Consider the following 18,678-nt stretch of genomic DNA (forward strand, 5'->3'; position numbering starts at 1 on the left):
CAACTTCCACGGAGTTGCGTTCCTCCGACAACAAGGCGGAAGGATTGCGGGTGTCCCCCATCCGGGGGCTCGGAAGGTGGAAAGACACGATGCATAAGGGAGCGCGAAGACATGGTCGCCTTTCAAGGGGGTCACCCTCCTTTTAAAGGCGACTCTCCCTACTTGCGTCCCCAGCCGTCGTGGGCTGAGTCTTCTCCAACACGCTCCAAGATCCTCCCCCTATGGCGCGGGGGCTGGGTCCCACGCGTCATGCAAACTGGCCCAGGGCAGAAGAAGCCAAACCGCCGCGCGCGGTACATGCAACCGCCCAGCGGTTACAAGCGTCCCTCCACTTTCGCCCAGACCAGCGGGTGAAAGGGCGGACAGCCGTGCAGGCAGCATGCAACCGCGCCAAGTGGGCGCGCCCCTCCGACTTCCAACGCACCCAGCATGGAGGCCTAGGCCCACGCGTCATGCAACCGGCGCGCCGGTTGCTACGTGCGAGCAACTGCACCACCGCTCGCACCACTACCACGCTCCTCGACTGCGGAACCAGTACCTCGACTCGAGGCAACCCTGCGTACGACCCAGCAGTGCCAGCCAGGCGCGACGGTCAATACGGCCAAAAATGGGCCGGCAGTAATGGCGGTGGCAGGCGGGCAGGAGCAGCGGTCACGTCGTCAGCCAAGCTTACGTCCCATCCAGGGGCAGCAAGAGAACCCTCTCTCACGGCGTGAAGACGGCGCACCCGTGTTCCGTTCCTCGAACGGCTCACGCACGTGCAACGGCCACCTCGCGAACCACTCGCCCCGTCGCATTAACTCCGCGACGGGGCAGGCGGCGCATCTGGCAGGGGAAGCGAGCGACGCTTCGCCTTCGCCATAATGACCGCGTCAAAAAAGGTACGCCACGTCATTCGATTTCGTATCCTTTTCCTTTTCCTCTTTCTCTCTCTTACAACAGGGACCGGGAAAGGGGGATACCCCGAAAAGGATCCTTCTCCATGAAGGAAACAGGCCCCGAGCCTCCCTACTGATCAGAGGTTCAAAGGCTGGCCCCTCGGAGGGGTTTAACAGCCGCCTCAGAGCGCGTGGGCTCCGCACCCACTATTGGTCAGAGGTTCGAAGGCCGGCCCCTCAGAAGGGTTCAACGGTCGCCTCAGGCCACTCGGGCTCCGCGCCCACTACTGATCAGGGGTTCGTAGGCTGGCCCTCGAAGGGTTCACAGCCGCCTCAGACACAGAGCGAGGGATGACCCTAGGTACGTTCGATACATAACCAAGGCTCGGGCTACGCTCCCGAGGTACCCTAGGACATTTCCGAGACCAGCGGGAACGATCTTGTAACGGAATCCCATCAGAGGGAGGCATCGAGCCCTCGGACCCCGTCGAAAGGGGACCAGGTCCGGCAGATCACCCGCATATACTTTTGGAGCGCGCCTCCGGGCCTCTAGCCGACCCCTAACAAATGGGGCACGGGCGTCCACTCGGATTACCCGCCAGCAGCTCACCGGAGACACCATGTTCGGCGCCCTCCGAGGGCAACATGGCACTTTCCCCCCTCCTCCTTGCGGAAAGGCGACGCAGGGGCGTATGTAAAAAAGTCGAGTCTGTCCTTGACCGTCCTCTCGCCCTGTGCAGAGGCTCGGGGACTGCTCTCGCAAACCCGGCTCCGGCCAAACCGTTGACAGCGTCAACATACCAGCCCGAGAACTTGGGACCCGACCGTGCACCCGGGCTACGGCCAGCTCGCATGAGGGAACGACCAGACCAGCCGAAGCATTGCGCAAGGCATTAAGACCTCGGAGGAGTCAAACCACCCCTCCGAGGCCTCGGGGGCTACACCCGGCGGGTGCGCTCGCGCGCACCCACCGGAACAAAATGCAACCGAGAAAGGCTGGTCCCCTTGCAAAAAGTGCGACAAAAGCCTCCAAGCGAGTATTAACACTCCCTTCGAGGCTCGGGGGCTACTGTCGGGGACCATAATTAGGGGTACCCTCAAGGCTCTTAATTCTCAGCTGGTAACCCCCATCAGCACAAAGCTGCAAAGGCCTGATGGGTGCGACTAAGTCAAGGATCGGTCCATTCGAGGGACGCGATCACGCCTCGCCCGAGCCCAGCCTCGAGCAAGGGCAGCCGACCCCGGAGGATCTACGTCTCGCCCGAGGCCCCCCTCCAGCAACGGGCACACCTTCGGCTCGCCCGAGGCCCAGTCTTCGCCAAGAAGCAACCTAGGCCAAATCGCCACGCTAACCGACCAAATCGCAGGAGCATTTAATGCAAAGGTGGTCTGACACCTTTATTCTGACGCACGCCCTCCAGTCGACAGAGCCGAAGTGATCGCAGTCACTTCGCCGCTCCACTGACTGGTCTGACAAGAGGACAGCGCCGCCTGCGCCGCTCCGACTGCTGTGCCACTCGACAGAGTGAGGCTGACAGCAGCCAGGCCCGACCTCAGGCGCCATAGGAAACTCCGCTTCGCCCGACCCCAGGGCTCGGACTCGGGCTCAGCCCCGGAAGACGATGAACTCCGCTTCGCCCGACCCCAGGGCTCGGACTCGGGCTCAGCCCCGGAAGACGACGAACTCCGCTTCGCCCGACCCCAGGGCTCGGACTCGGGCTCAGCCCCGGAAGACGACGAACTCCGCTTCGCCCGACCCCAGGGCTCGGACTCGGGCTCAGCCCCGGAAGACGACGAACTCCGCTTCGCCCGACCCCAGGGCTCGGACTCGGGCTCAGCCCCGAAAGACGACGAACTCTGCTTTGCCCGACCCCAGGGCTCGGACTCAACCCTGGCCTCAGCCGACGGTCTCCGCCTCGCCCGACCCAGGGGCTCGGACTCGACCTCGGCCTCGGAAGACAGACTCGACCTCGACCTCGGAGGAGCCTCCACATCGCCCAACCTAGGGCACGGACCGACCACGTCAACAGGAGGCGCCATCATTACCCTACCCCAAGCTGACTCAGGCTACGGGGAACAAGACCGGCGTCCCATCTGGCTCGCTCCGCCAGACAAGTAATGATGGCGCCCCGCACGCTCTATGACGACGGCGGCTCTCAGCCCCCTTACGGAAGCAAGAGGACGTCAGCGAGGACTCGACAGCCCCGACAGCTGTCCTTCCGCCAGGCTCCAGCGCTCCTCCGACGGCCACGACACCACACGAACCGGGTGCCAAAACCTCTCCGGCTGCCACGATGGCATGTACTTTGGGCGCTAGCTCTCCTCCGCTAGACACGTTAGCACACTGCTACACCCCCCATTGTACACCTGGATCCTCTCCTTGCGCCTATAAAAGGAAGGACCAGGGCCCTCTTACGGAGGGTTGGCCGCGCGGGGAAAGGACGGTACGGCACTCGCGTGAGGCCGCTCGCTCCCTCCCGCGTGGACGCTTGTAACACCCTACTGCAAGCGCACCCGACCTGGGTGCGGGACAAACACGAAGGTCGCGGGATTTCCACCTCTCACGCTCGTCTCCCTCCGGCGGCCTCCCCCCTTCGCGCTCCGTCTCGCGCCGACCCATCTGGGCTGGGGCACGCGACGACAATTTACTCGTCGGTCCAGGGACCCCCCCGGTCTCGAAACGCCGACAGGGTTCAAACCCCATCTCATGCACCGCTTTTTAACATGGCCTAACGGGCCCGTGCCGGGTCGTCGTTTGGTCGTCTATATGCACAGGTGTGGTTTGAGACGTCGAGGTTGGCTGCGCAGAGGGGACCAGTAGGTTAATTTTAAATATATGTGAGGGATTACTGGTGCTCTCTGTCGAGAATGGGGTGGTACGGAGGTGGAGGCATGAGGGGAGATAGATGTGAGGGGTTACTGGTGCTCTCTGCCGAGAATGGGGTAGTGCGGAGGTGGAGGCATAAGGGGAGAGAGAAAATAAGCAGGATGGTGAATGAGGTGGTGGCAACTGAGGCGAGAACCATCATTATCGTGCGGAGATATAGATGGCCAAACGGGTCGTGTCTGGCAAGTCGGTCGGAGGCTCGACCCATTTAATAGTGCCTGGGCCAACCCGGCACGAGCGTCGTGCGGTTCTTGGGTCGTAGCCTCGGCCCGTAGTGCTAGCCCGACACGATTATTTTTTTATTAAAAAAACATATATACGTATGTACAATTTATATTCAAAATTATAAACATCTGATCATGATGTTTTACTGGTTAGACAGCTTCGTCCAGTGTCTCTCACCCTTCTTCTATTAGAGTGTGGGTTCAAACCCCATATACTGCACTATTTTTTAACATTTTACGCTGATTTAACCAAATGGGCCGGCGAGCTGGCCCAGCACTATCAGTAGGCCGGTGTGTCATGCCTGCGGCGTCGGGCCTAGCGGGCCCGTGCCAGGTCGTCGTTTGGTCATCTATATGCGGGGACCGGTAGGTTAATTTTAAATAGATGTCAGGTGTTATTTGTAAAAAATGACGCAGAACGACCGTTGAAACGGATGTTTTAAGTATAGTATAGAAGTATAGATATGAACTTTTTTGTGCCTTTATATGGGCCATTTTGTGCCTACCTTAAACGGGTCGTGCTCGTGCCCGCTCATGGGCCGCGACCCAAACCCGACCCGGCATTAAAATATTTCGAATTGTGTTGTTCTCAGGCCGTGCTTTTTTCCGTGTTTCGGGTCGACCCATCAAACCCGGCCTAAACATACACTTATATTTATCACTAAAGACTAGATTGGTAATAGATCACGATCTAAATATTTCTTCACAATTTATTTAAGTCTTTAATTAATTTTAGTTTAAAAATGAATAGAAATAGAGTCTGATTATAAACCAATCCGATTCTTAAATTTTATACTGAAAATTTTAGAGCCCGTTATCACCCCTACTAAAGACAGATCAAAAGTGAGATTTTGTGAAGATATCTAACCGGATATTAGCACTCTCAAAGATCAGTATCCGAGGCTATATAATTCATAAGTGCTGCAGAAACTTTTCAATTTGATCCACCTAGTTTTGATTGAAGAGTTTTATTTGGTCCCAAATTAGCAGTATTGAATGAACTCTCATCACGCTTGACTAATATTTCTTCGTCGCATGGGCAAGATAGGTTTCATTGGAATTTAAACTAGAATGAACAATTCTTGGTGAAATCTCTATATGAAACCATGATAAGGACACGGATCCCAAATATAAAAAACGGTTATGAAAGTTAAAAAGTTAAAAGTACCCTCAAAAATAAAATCTTCTTGTGGTACCTATGGAAGGGAGTCCTCACTAAAGACAATCTGATGAAGCGTAATTAGCAAGAAGACAAGACTTGTTTTTGTTACAACGGTAAAACAATTACACACTTGTTCAAAGTGATCAAAATGATCAAAAGTGATGAAGGGTGTTTTTTTCTGGGTGGGTGGGGTAACTGGCTCAAAGTGAAACGTACTCAAAATTAGGAAAGCTTTTTATGCATTGCACCAAACTTGCTGTCCACTTGTATGATAATTTACACGCGCCACGAGCCGCAACATGTAGATTCCCACCAGTGATGAACACCTCTATACTATGTACAGTTGAAGTTAGTCCCAATGACCGGTTAAGTCAAGGCCCAAGATATAATCACCTATAGAGCATCTCCAACAAGAGTCCTAAATAGGATCCTATTTTGAAATATAGGACCCTAACACCAGAAACATACTCCAACATACTCCAACAGGGGTCCTATTTTATAAAAACTCATCAAACAGTTATAGGGCTCAGTCTCCCGGGTCTTAAATATAGTACCCCATCTACTAGAGCCATATCTTCATTTTCTACACTATTTTTAATCTTTTATTTCCTAAATAACATGATTTATTTCCTAATAATATGATATAGAACTCAATTGTTGGAGTTACAAACAGTTTTATAGCCCTAAACACTTTAAATCAGGTCATATTTTAATTTTAAGGACTCAAATATAGAACTTCTGTTGGAGATGCTCAGGTTCCGGTCAGAGGAGCGAGCATTACAAGTCAGTCTATGTGCAGCTCGTTCTGCTTGGGACTACCCGAATAAGCATCCAGGAGATTAAATTCACGCTCCAACAACCATGAAGATTCATTTGACTTGGTTGTGCCGATCAGATACTCTCGGAAGTATCCATTGTGTGTTACAATGTAAATAACAGTCCTGTAAAACATTGCATGGATAATTTAGACATGTACAGCAGTTGGTGTTTCCACAACAAAAGGAAAAGGAAAAAACTCATGAACAGATGACGGTTTTGCTGTTCTTACTTCAGCGAGGGAAATTTGGAAGAATTTTGGGAATTTTCAACACTGTGTACTGCTAGACAACTGCACGACAAAGGATGATGTTAGTAAAAAAACAATAATGAAGTTTGTACAGGGAGTGGCAGTACAACCAATAATGAATGGACCTCTTGATGTCTGCAGTGACAACATTGTGAATAACATGATGATTAGCTGGATCCAAAGCATCAGTTACAGATCCAGGAATCACTGAGCTGAACAATGTATTTGCTTGTCTCCTGAAAAAAAGTGGGTGTGATCAAATCAAATCATGTCTGTAAATAATGGCTCGCAAATCATAGCTAGCATTTGCTGGATATGAACCTTGCGTTCCTGGAAGCATCAAGGAAAAACATGTGCAAAGATCCTGATGAACTTGTGGCAACAAGAACGTCAGGCAGATCAACAGAGGGACTAAATGCCAGTGAATAGATTGTCGATGGGTATGTTCCTCGCCGAAAGCTATGTGACTGTTGAAGGGAAAAACACAAAAAGACATAAGATGAATTGTAGAGAGCTCAAAGCCAAATTGGTTCTGAAGGAGAAAGGTATAGTTTCACCTTGGTTGCTTGTGCAACAAGATGCACCCTAATCATGGTACCCTTTTCAGAAGCCGTTGCCAGGTACATGCCGTTCAAAGAAAAAACCATTGCAGCTAACGGAGCCAGATGAGCATCTATCTGTCAGTCAATTACACAAAACAGTGAGAAAACTTCGAATGAAGAATGTTATGGTGGGGAATGTATATGAACGGAGGGGGAAGAGAACCCGTGGCTAGGCTCAGGACTGGAACACGCTAGGCACCCAGTCTATTAGAGGGTTCCGGCCCTTTTTGGAGAATCTAGTTTGGATTAGATTGGATTGAGTTGAGTTTGTCAGGATTGTGGATATAAAATCCTAACATTCAGTTATTATTAAGACTCTATTATTAATAATAAGCTAGAGATTGAGTTAACCACTCATGCTCCCCGATTTCCTAACTCTCGGTGTCAGCTTCAGGACGGCGCCTCCAACTCACCACAGACCCACCTCCTTCTCATACAATCTACGCCGCAACCCAAACTCCAGAAATCAACAATTAACTTCACACTGGAGGACTTCTTAATGAAGGAATTGGATATGAGCATATAATTGGGATGCTGAGAATGTAAGCTTATATCTGGATGTCTCAACTCTCAACCATCCAAATCAAAGAGTTTTTGTTTAGAAGAAAGTATGCACCTCTCCTGCTACTTTGAGGACAAAAGGAAAAAGAAAATGACCAACTATTGGCAAGATTAAACATTGAAAGGTGACTGAGATGTGTATTGCAAGTATTGCATACCATAATAACCATGAAAAAGAGTCAAATAAAGCTTCAGACCATTTTACTAGCTTCACAAATAGATAAGCTCATTGCTCGACATCATTTGCACAGTCATTGGCTTTTTTCTATTGTTTGAAAGTAGAGCAAGGAATCTTAAATAATCATTGAACTCTCTAATAGCTTTCCAAAGCCATGTCAACCAAGATACAAGTCTAGAGAATAAAGTAGTTGTCTTTACCAAGCTGCATGTGGGAAAATCACAATAGGCCAATAGGGAAGGATCTAAACCTGTTGGAGTCAATACAAGTATTACACAGGGAACAACAAATTACCTGGCATATTAATTCCGGTTTTGATGCTTTGTATACTAAAGCAGATCCTTTGGATGTGCTTGCTGGGAGAGCCAAATAACACTCTTCAGAATTAGGAGCAAATGCGCATAGACCTAATTTAAATTGTTACAATATTATCAGCAAGTATGGCAAGCAAAAACAACACAATAGTGCTTTTGATATTAGCAGGAGGATCCTTACCTTTTGTATTGGGTACCGTTTCAATTTCGTCCAATATAGTAGTGCTATTTAGATCATAAACAAAAGTCCTATCCTGCAATACAACAACAAGCCTGCACATAATGTGGTTACTACTCTATTCAAAAGAACACATCAACACATCAACTAAAGTGAGCACTACAGCACAATATTTGTGGATCCTGACTGGGACTAGATTGCATGCATCAATTAACAAAACATAAGTATAAGCCACAACAGAAACTGACATATCAAGTGCACATGTGATTTTGATGCACCTGATGCACATATTAAATCGTGACCATCCATTTTAGATCCAACGTCCTCCCACACATACCCCTTCGTGCACGGAGTAGAGGGGAAGTGATGGAGGATGTTCTTTGCAAAATATATAGGACAACAAAGGAGGTGTGGAAAAACGTTAGATCTAAGATTGATAGTCGTGGATAATATGTGCACCAAAGGCTCATATGCACCTGATATGTTCCCTAAATATATTGAAGTAGTAGCTAACCTCTTCCTACTTAACCGAACAGCCAAAATTGAAGTCTTAAAGTTCAGATCTCTCTTTGATGCTCCTGTTTTGGTATTGAACAGGCACAAACGACGAGGAGACATTGCAGGCTGCAACAAAGGGAAGAATTTGAGCTCACGACAATCAACAAATTAACTCGACTAACCTATGCAAGTTCAACAAGTCAGGGGCAATCAATCTACATAATGAGGTACCTGTTCACCGGTTCCGACAATGGCAAGTAGGTTTGTGCCAAATAGCATTTCCACAATGTTGAATCCCCCAAGACCTGCAAACATGCAGAGGTTCATAAAGCCTATGCATCTTATAGTAGAAGTACTATTACAGAATAGCTTTCTCCACAGTAGGATGACCACTTTCTTTGTTTTCGAGAACAGTAGAATGACAATTGTCGCCCTTTCAGAAACAAATTGTAAGCGTTGTTTCACTTGATCCTGCTAGACCCTAATGTATTATCGTTTCAGAATTCCAAAACGCTATTTATATCCCATATACTCTCGTAACAACGTAGTGCTGATTTTATTGTTGCATACACCCTAATTGGATATTTCCACAAGATCTAAAAAGAACCTCTGAAGAAAAATCTCACTCTTTTCGTAGCAGAGCCTCCCATTACGAGCGTCAAAGATCTTGAACCCATCCTTGGTCCCGACAGAAAACATGCTGCAATAATCAAACACCGAGAAACTAGAATCAACGCTCCTCCCGCTCCTAATTCACCATCCCCGCCACCGTAACAACCAGTCACCACGGGACAGATACTCTCAGCGCACGCACCTGTTGTCCTGATTGAAGGAGGCGCAGATGACCTGTGACGGAGACGAGCTGCTCGCCATCGCCGGCGCGGTGAGAATCGGGCCCTCTCGCCGGCGCACCCGCTCGTCTCTGTAACCAAATTATTCGGTGTCGCCTGACTGCTTGGGGCCGCGGGCGTACCGTAGGTGGGTGCCGTCGAAGCAAAGCTAGGGTTCGGCGCTGACAAGCAAATCGATCCCAAGTTCGGAAGGACCTCCACGCCACGCAAGTCCGATACCACCAGACGTCGGGAGGACGAGGACGACGACGACGATGACTACGCGAGTAGGGAGGTGAGGTCCTGTATGGAATCGTGTTCGTTTATTTCCCGGGGGCCGGGGCAAAAAAGACGGCAATGGATTGTTGGACTTGACATGACATGTGCGTGGGTCCAACCCGGCCTGGCTTTTGGGCCAGCGCGGCCCGACATAGTGAGGCCCAAAATTTTAAAAAGCACAGTTGCAGGCCCACGGAACCAGTGGTTATGAATAAGGAAACAAAGATAGTAAATTTTACCTCCTTAAATTGTCACCGTATCCAATATCCAAATTCAGGTACTCTATTCCTATAAAGCACCAATTTATGCTCTTTTCATCTATCGTCTGTCATGCGCTCTGTTCCTCTCCCTCGTGTATCGTATCGCAGATAAAAGGTTACATGCATTTCCATGCATGTGATCGGATAAGAACAAGAAAAAAAATGTTTACATGCATTTCCATGCAGCTAAAAGGTTACATGCATTTCCTTGGAGAAAGTATAATAAGACTAAATGCTGAGGCAGAGGAGAGAGAGAGGAGATGTTGGTCGTAAACTTTTAGTCATCTTTGACACAAGAACAAAGAAGATTTGTGAAGAGACAAGTGAAGTTCTGCATTAATATCGAAGAGCTAACTACTACATGAATAAGCTAAATGGTAGGCTGCAAAGGTGATTACAACTAGCAGTTGACTCTATTATTAAACTTCCTCTTAGGCGCAACAGTAGTTGGAAAGTTTTTTTTGTGCTGCCCAGATGCAAACTAAAATCCATGCATCCTCTCTCAACCTGGAAGGTGGGCCTAAAAAAGATGATCTACCATCCACCTGTCAGCTCAAGTTATTGGGTTTAGGAAACAGGGACCTACGTGGAGATGTGTGCTGGACGGGCGGGCCTCCCACCTGTCACGCCGCAGGCGGAACGGTGCGAAACGACGCACGCTTTTGCTGTGCGCCTGGCGGTCAGCGCGAGCGTGACTGCGTTTTCGTTTGCGTTAGACGACGATCATCGCTGGAAATTTGGTATTCTCTCACGTTGAAGGAAAATGGATTGGAGGGAGTATGTAGATAAATTTTCAAAGCGTTAGACGGCTGTCTTTGCTGGAAATTTGGTATTCTCTCACGTTGAAGATAAAGTTTTTTGTTGTATATTGTGATTTTAATTTGAAATCAAGCTTGGTCAAACCGTGGCCGAAATTTGGCCTGGCCACTAATGGCCATGAACCAAGCGTAGTTTGCCGATTACCCCGTCCCGACGGTACGACTTTCTCTAATCGCTCGGTCTACTGCTACTTACTGTCCCTGCAACCTGCATCTGATGACTCCAGGCCGGCCCAACACCAGCAGCGACCGCGACCAGGCTCCTCCTCCTCCTCCAGCCACGGGCAAGAGGCCGCGCGCATGCTCGCTCCTGTTCCCGGTAATCCGGCCCAGTACCTTGGTACCGCACCCAGTGCCGGTCCTGACATTTTAGAGGCCCAGGACAAGATTTATAAAAGAGGCCTTTTATAATAATTATTATTACACATAAATATAATATGTATATATACACATATATATATTGTCGATAAAATATTTATATATATATATCTGAAAAAGTTATTTATATTAAATAAAAGTATTAAAATATAGCCTAATATCTCACAGAAAAATGTGACATATATGTTTTCTGATGACTCAAAAGAAGGTTACTTCGAACAACAATTAAATGGATGCAATGTATTGTCAGATCAACCGATCGCTTGTCTATCTACAACTGTGCGAGAGATAGAGATGAAACGTCAAACATAGTTGTCTCGAAATCAAGATTGATAGGTTATGCATAACTTTACTTGCTTGTTGTTGTCGTGTTCTTGACTTATAATTAGACCTTTAAAATTTTTATAGAAGTAGCATGTATACCTATATAATGTATGCTATATATTAATATATAATATATACCGATATCTATTACATAGGTGAGGCCCCACTGATCTGGGGGCCCTGGTCGGGGGCACTGCTCGACCCCCGCCAGGGCCGGCGCTGACCGCACCGTACCTGTAATCTCTATCTCTAGTTCTCTACTACATATTAAGTCAATAGTGTAGACTGTGACACTACCATAACTTCACCCTCCCTTGTCTCGCTCTCTGCGCACGCACAAACCACCCTTCCGCCCCATATAGGAGCCGATACTGTGCCCCCCCCCCCCCCGTCCTGCCCGCACGCTTCCCTAACCCCTCGTGGACTAGGCTTCCCCTGCACGACGAGGCCACGACAATGGTTGCCCCCGCACGACGAGGCTGCGGCGTGGGCGAAGGAGGCGGCGTGACCTACAGTCCAAGGCCTCACATCCACATACATGCGTCATCTAATTGATTAATCTATAGCCTGGTCGCGCTGTGCTGCTACTGCTTGATCGACGAGTGCTGCTGCGACCCGTCTGTCATCTTCGTCAGCTAGACGAAGCATCCGAGTACAACTCTAAACATACGAACATTTTAATAACGAGAGCATATAACGATAAATAGTGCTTCTACATTAATGTATGTTATCAATACTTATTGACTCAGTGACAAAGCACGGACATACATCTAGTAGTTAATAATAAAAATAAATAATTACCTTATTAAACGATCATTTATTATATAAATGTATTTATTTTTTATGTACATATAATAAGTTATTACAATCTGACAATATATATAAGTGATAGAACATAAAGTAGAGGAACAAACGGAACGTAAAGGAAAACGAAGCTAGTCAGGTAGATGCTCCCGAGGACAAAAAAAAAAGGGGCATAGTTGTCAAGTTTAATCTTCCCAAGTTTTATCTTACGTAGTAGTAGAGCGAGAGCGGTCCAATTAAGGGCACGCACAGTTGCAGCAGGTGCAGGGCTCCAGTAGCCGCGGCGGGTACGCTCGCAGTCGCAGGGCGCCGCGCCTAGTTCTGCTGCCCGGCCCGGGTCATGAACCAACCAGCCAGGCCAGCCGGCCAGGCCCCCCGACGTACGCTTTGCTTCGGTGTGCCACGTGAGAGCTGAGCTCGCTGCCTCGCTGCATGTTTCGGGCTCCCAACGTCTAAGCCTGGCTACAGTTACATGCACACGTACCGCAGAGGTTTCGATCTACAATAATACGGGCAGGTTTATTTTATTTTCTGAAAACATATATAGCGGTGGCGTGTTTGCTGTAGCATTGCTCCTGTGCTACTGCTGCTGCAGCAGCTACAACTGAGAGAGGAAATCATACCATAGCTCTTGCAGGGTGCAGAAAAGGGGTAGAGAGAAGAACGGCCCGGGGTGCCTCAACCGGAAGGAAACGCGGACCACGAGAGAGAGACCCGTCAAGGGAGTGAGTCACTACTGCAGAGGTCCAGGTTGGTGGGTGGATGTCAGGCAAGGCACAATGCAAGTGAACATCAGGAGCCGTGGCCATGTACAGTGCTCGCATATATAGGGCCGGTCGTCCAAGCGACGCTAAACTGCGCTAGTAGTAGGGGAGGAGAAGAGAGCACGGAGCATGCAGAAGCAGTGCAGGTGCGCGCTGCTGAGCCAGTAGTAGCCACTGTGTGCCACCGCTGCTAGGACTACTACTAGCGCTCGCACAGCGCATGCAGTAGCAGCTGCAGGCAGGCTGCAGCAAAGGCCAGGGCCAGGCCAGGGCCAGCCCATGCAGCCGTGGACCGGTCGGTCGGTCGTCCTCCGTCCGCCACCGCCCACCGCAACCGGACCGATCGCCGTCGCCCGCGCGTGCCCGGCCAAAGCCCAGAGTGAACCTGTCAGGCGACCGGCCGGCCGGAGCACGTAAGCTAAGCAGCGCCATAACTGAGGAAAGTGACCCGTCGGCCTCGGCCCCCAACTATGGTCCTGTTTGGCACAGCTGCTGCTTGTTGCAAAAGCAGCTTATCTGATAAGCTGGTGAAAAGCAGCTTCTGCTTGTTGGCTGCTTTTAGTGTATTCTGAGAAGCAGCTGAACTGATAAGCTGCTGTAGAAGCTAGCTGTTTGGGTGAATTTCTGCTTAAATTTGTGAAGAAGCTGAAAATAAACTGCCAAACAAGTCCTATAGCCAGCGCGGAGTACGTACGCAGTACATTTGCGGCCTGCCCCTGCACTGCAGCGGAGCACAGTACTCCTACTCCGTAGTAGGAGTGAGTATTTTCTTAAGCGGACCGTACTGGCCGGCCGGCCGGCAGGCGTCCCATCCCTTCCCGCCGCGCTGCGGCCTCCGAGGCCCGTCGCAGCGTGCCGCGTTGGCAGCGGCTTCAGAGGTGCCGTGCCGTGGTGGCGCACGCAGGAGCACGCTCTGGACGCGCAGTGAGTGAGAGGGCGGGCATGCATGGCCAGCTTACCTTTTCAACGGCAGCTAGCTGCTGCCGTGGCTGGCCATGGTTAGATTAGCCGGCCCCCGGATGGGCGACGGCGACGGCGACGGGGCCCGGGACCGGGAGAGAGAGGTTTTTACTTACCATGGCTTTGGGTAGAGGCGGTAGAGCCATGCATCTCGTTCTCGCCAGGCGCCACCTCCATGCCCCCTTGCCTGCCTCCCACAGTCGTCCCATATATACATAGGGGTTGCAAACTGCAGAGCAGCGGAGGCGGAGGTGGGGGGCGGTGAGGTCAGTGGTCACAGCGACATGGACCGATCGGTGGCTGCTTGCCATGCATTACCACTTCCACTGCTCCGATCCATGCATCATATCCTGGGTCGCTCCATCCATCCCGAGCTCGATCTAGCACAGTAGCAGCTGGTAGTAGCTAGGGCTCTCTTGCCGCTGCAGGCGAGAGAAGGACCACGCACGAGGCTTGCTGCATCGGTGTTCCGGGAGGAGAACACGGCCGCGAGTTATTGCTGCTCTCGTTTGCTGCATCTTCCATGTGGAGTCTCCGTCCGACCGACGAGGCCCAGAGGTACGTACGTACGTAACACACACGCACGCTGCTGGCTGGCCCCGGGACGATGGATGGAGGTCTGTTCGGGCTTCGGCGGGGAGGCTCGGCGGAGCGGACGCCGACGCCGACGCGTCCTACTCCTACCAACTCGCCTGCTGCGCCTCCGTCGCACGCGCCGGCCGGGATGTCATCATGTTTAGCATGGCATTGACATGCCCATATGGCTGGCTTGCGTAAGCCCAGTTTACCGGTGCAAGCCGCCAGGCTGCAGCACTGCACTGCGCCAGGGCTAGCTTGTCTGTATTTAACTGCGCATACTTATCGGAGATTGGGGGTGATCGCGGGCTGGGTAGCATGGCTGGTGTGGGTGGATCGGAGTTGGAGCCTGGCCCGGACCGCAACCGGGCGGGGACCGGTCTGCTACCTGCGGTACCTACCGCACATGTACTACGTACTGTACGCGTGTAGGTGTGTAGCCGCGGTGGTAGACGAGACGTATGTGTAGCCGCGGCGGTAGTCTTCATTCCCCTTTGGCCGTTGGGTGTGGGAGCTGCCGTGCAGGGAGTGGATTGATGAGTAGAAAGAGCGGGCGGGCGAGAGCACTGGTCCCCGTAGTCGGTAGTCCCTCCCTCCTCATCCTCCTGGTGGTCGCGCCTGGTGTTGGGATGCGGTCGCCTGGGGCAGGCGGGCACATGGGCGCACCACCGCGGCCTGCTCTACTGCATGCGCTGCCCCTGCCGTGCCGACTCCCAAGTCCCAACTACTGCTACCACTCGTTCATCTACTACGCCTATACGCCGACGATCCAAGCCCCCATCCACTGTCTCCCTGTCTACGGCTATAGTCAGTCGTTCATCTAAAAGTACAAATCTTATATGCATACATAATTTAAATTTGATTGTCAAATTAAAACAAAAATCAGCTAAGACACGCACGCAGAACTAGTTAGTATGACAGGTAAAAAAAAGAAGGGAGAGAATGGTTGCTAGTGATACCTACCATCACACACTGTATTCAATTCGATAACAGCAGTGAAAACAACAAGAACTGCTGTTAACCAGCGCTGCTAGTCTGCTACTACAGCGGTAAGTAAATATAAATACTCGTCGTACCCAAAGATTTTACCGTTACCGTCGGCCACAGCGGCGAGGTAAAAAATACTACTATGGATGGCAATGGCAGTCAGTATTGCTGCCTACTGGCGGGCCGGTCGGTCAGCTGCCTTGCTTGCCGCCCCCACTGCTGCTGCTGGTACTGTACCAGCAAGCAGGCTGCACCTGCGCTGCACGCGCTGGGGGACTGACACTGGGCCCCCACCCCACGTACGTAGTATATTTCCCCAGCGCGACGGCGAGGGCGATGAGGGGACGGCTGCCTGCCTGCCTGCCCGGGGGAGAGTGCGCCCTTCGATGCGGCGGCCGGTTCTGCCCCTGGCGACTCGCCCTGGCCGCGGCGTGGGGCGCGGGGGCAGGACAGTCATTCGCGCAGGCTCGCTGCCTTGCCGCGCATATCTAGGCGCCCTATTTCAGTTCGTGTGGATTGGACACTTCAAAGAAAGCCCCCCCAGCCCCCGCTGCTGCTGGAGAAAAGAGAAGGGTGGGTGGGTGGGAGAAGCGAACAAAAACTCAAGTAGCTAGAGAGAGAAAGCAAAGGCAGCAGGCTCAGCTAGCTCCGTGTGAGTGAGTGAGTGAGGTATAGAGAGAGAGAGAGAGTGAGGAAGGGAAGCCATTGTTGCAGTTGCACAGGAAAGAAAGAAGGAAGGAAGGAACGAGCGGGAGTGGAAAAGTTGGTGAGTGAAACTTACCCACTGCTGCAGCTAGCTGCTCCCACTTCCTCGCTGCGTCGTCCTCCCTCACGCACCTCGCCTCGTCTCCCGCCTCCTGGCTCCGGCACGCGTACCATCTCCTCTCGGTCTAAAGCGGTGCGTGCATGCCGGCCGTCCAGTCCTTGCATTGCATCGCATTGCATCAGGCAGGCAGGCTCTAAAAAGTTCGGCAGCATCCTGCAATCTAAACGTTGCCCGCGTGGATTTGTTTACTGCGCCGCGCCACAAGCCGCCTGTCGTTTTCTCTGATCCTCCCTCTGCCCGCCTGTCTGTCTGTGCATGTGCTCTCTGCACTGTTCAAAAGCTCGCCTGCCTGCTCGCTTTTGCTTTACCCGGCTGCTGCTCGATGGAGTCGCTTACCGCAGCACTTACGCCTGCCTTTTTTCTTCTTCTCCTTGCTGCAGGTGGAGGAGGAGGAGGAGGATGATGGAGGAGAGAGCGGGCGAGCCGTCGGAGGTGGAGGAGCAGGGCTGCGCAGCGAGGCCAGCCAAAAGTAGATTCGGCGCCGTGGGCCCGCCGTCCTCCAGCTGAGGAGGAAAGGCAGCTATCGGCGAGGAAGGGTGGTGGACTGGTGGTGCTAGCGGTGGTGGTGGTGGTGGTGGTGGAGGATCCCCTCTCACGTCAAGCGCTGTGTGGAAAGCATAAAGGCGGGAGGAGGAGGAGAGGGCGAAGGCGCAGAGCTTCCCCGCCGCACAAAGCGAAAAGGCTTCAGAAAGAAGAAAGCTTCCGCCTTGGGAGGGAGAGCGAGGCATCCTGCGTGTGAGCGTGCGATAAATAGCGGCTCCAGGTCCAGGCTGAGGGAGAGCGCGTCTCTGGTGCTCTCGCAACCACCGTGCGCTTGCTTTCCTCCTGCTCTACTCCGTTGCACACTTGTACTAGGCCTGGAGGTCCTGTAGCTCGCCTGGTGCTGTGTCGGAGACGGTGGCAATGGCATTGCAGGAGCAGGAGGCGGACGGCGACGAGGGCGGGGAGGAAGACGACGAAGGCGAGGATGAGCGGATGACGGGATACGGTGTGGGGGAGCTGATATCTGCTTGTCCCGAGGCGTGCTGTCCGCTTGCGGCGGTGTAGGAGTAAGATATTGGCGCAATAGGCTCAATCATTTTTTTTTTTGCTTCTCTCTTTCTCTTTTTCCCTTTTCTTCCTTGTTTGATGTGGCGTGCTTGTTTTTTTTTTTGTTGCCTTTTTTTGTTTCTGATTGATGAGACCAATGTTGATTATATGATGAAGAGTTGATTGGTAAGAACGCTAAGGGGCCTCTAAGATGGACAATATAAGGTATAAAGGCTCGTTAACATAGATTTATATACGCGCTAGGTTTGAGAGGCTTAACCTCGTGGCGTTTTATCGAACACGCCTTGTTGATTCGGCAAGGAACACGGGTGGGACGCTGCTGTTTGCTGATGTGGTGTTGGTCGGCCAAGAAATGTGATGAACACGGGTAAGACGCCGCTGTAGCATTGACTGAAACACAGACGAACATGTCGAGGACATGCTACTATTTTGTTACGATCTTAGTATACTGTATACCCGTTTTTCTGTATCCAATTCGACGTTACAATACAAGACTACTCTCACTCCCGTCAAATTCGTTCTGTTCTTGGTGGTTTGCCCGGTTTAGAACGCTTGGTGGAGAATTGGGATCGTGTGCATTTTGCTGCTGGCCTGCCGCTGTGCTCCCCCCGCGGTGTGTGAGCCCCGGTGGCCGCTCGGAGCATGCGCATCAACAACGGCAGGCAGCAGCAAAATGCGTTTGGTTGGTCGGCTGGCCTCGGTTCCACGCCACGGTTGTCGATGGGCGGCCGGGCCGTTTCCAGGTCCCCATGGCCAGAAGCAAAGCTCCAAGCGCAAGGCGACGGAGGAAACGGAGAAGCGGCCGCCCGCGTGCCCTCAGCCGTTTCGTTCCATCCGCGCGCGGGCGCGCTCCGTCGCCCTAGGACGGGAGGAGGGGATCATCATCGCCATGGCGGTGGGCCGCTTGCTTGCTCAGCTTCCCAACCCAACCGCCTCGACCCCGCCGCGCTCTGCGTGCGTGGAGCGTGGCGGGACGCGGACGCCGCGCTCCAGCTCCACCACGTCTCGCGCGGGCCTCGCCGCGGACGGTGGCCGCCCACCACTGACTGGTTCGCGGGCCCCGCCGGCGATCTCTCGGGGACGAACGAATGATGGCGTCCGAGTAAAGGCCCATTGGTCGCGTGTCAGATTTATATATTATTACGAATGCGTCCCTCTTTAAGTTAGCGTGGGCCCTCCAGCCCTGATCACGGTGATTATGATTTATGAATGCGGCCTTGTACTCGAAACGAGCTCCCTCCCTGGCACACCCAGACAGTGACTCGTGCAGAGTC

General features: G+C 51.9%; 1 protein-coding gene and 1 long non-coding RNA gene across 5 annotated transcripts; one reads left to right on the top strand and one right to left on the bottom strand.

Annotated features, from left to right (window-relative positions):
- Window positions 1-5,133: 5,133 nt before the first annotated feature.
- LOC100279118 (uncharacterized) lies at window positions 5,134-9,717 on the bottom strand. 4 transcript variants are annotated; one of them, NM_001152159.1, is given in 11 exon segments: window positions 5,134-6,092; window positions 6,200-6,259; window positions 6,343-6,453; window positions 6,539-6,684; window positions 6,775-6,894; window positions 7,853-7,965; window positions 8,054-8,145; window positions 8,565-8,674; window positions 8,780-8,853; window positions 9,175-9,248; window positions 9,363-9,695. In NM_001152159.1, coding segments are annotated over 11 exon segments (1,116 nt in total). In that variant the 5' UTR covers window positions 9,422-9,695; the 3' UTR covers window positions 5,134-5,935.
- A 6,334-nt stretch (window positions 9,718-16,051) lies between these two features.
- Window positions 16,052-17,576, top strand: LOC103627849 (uncharacterized). Its single transcript, XR_553856.2, has 2 exons — window positions 16,052-16,426; window positions 16,735-17,576. It is a non-coding gene; the product is annotated as an uncharacterized lncRNA (long non-coding RNA).
- The last annotated feature ends 1,102 nt before the right edge of the window (window positions 17,577-18,678 follow it).

This window comes from Zea mays, chromosome 5 (genome assembly GCF_902167145.1).
Source record: "Zea mays cultivar B73 chromosome 5, Zm-B73-REFERENCE-NAM-5.0, whole genome shotgun sequence".
Classification (NCBI taxonomy): domain Eukaryota; kingdom Viridiplantae; phylum Streptophyta; class Magnoliopsida; order Poales; family Poaceae; genus Zea; species Zea mays.

Excerpts from the sequence above, each read along its gene's own strand:
- LOC100279118 (XM_020553263.3), bottom strand. The coding sequence starts at position 9,421 with ATGGCGAGCAGCTCGTCTCCGTCACAGGTCATCTGCGCCTCCTTCAAT. Across the intron at positions 7,966-8,053 it reads AACGGTACCCAATACAAAAG|GTCTATGCGCATTTGCTCCT; the intron begins GTAAGGATCCTC and ends AATTTAAATTAG. Across the intron at positions 6,895-7,852 it reads AACCGGAATTAATATGCCAG|ATAGATGCTCATCTGGCTCC; the intron begins GTAATTTGTTGT and ends ATTGACTGACAG.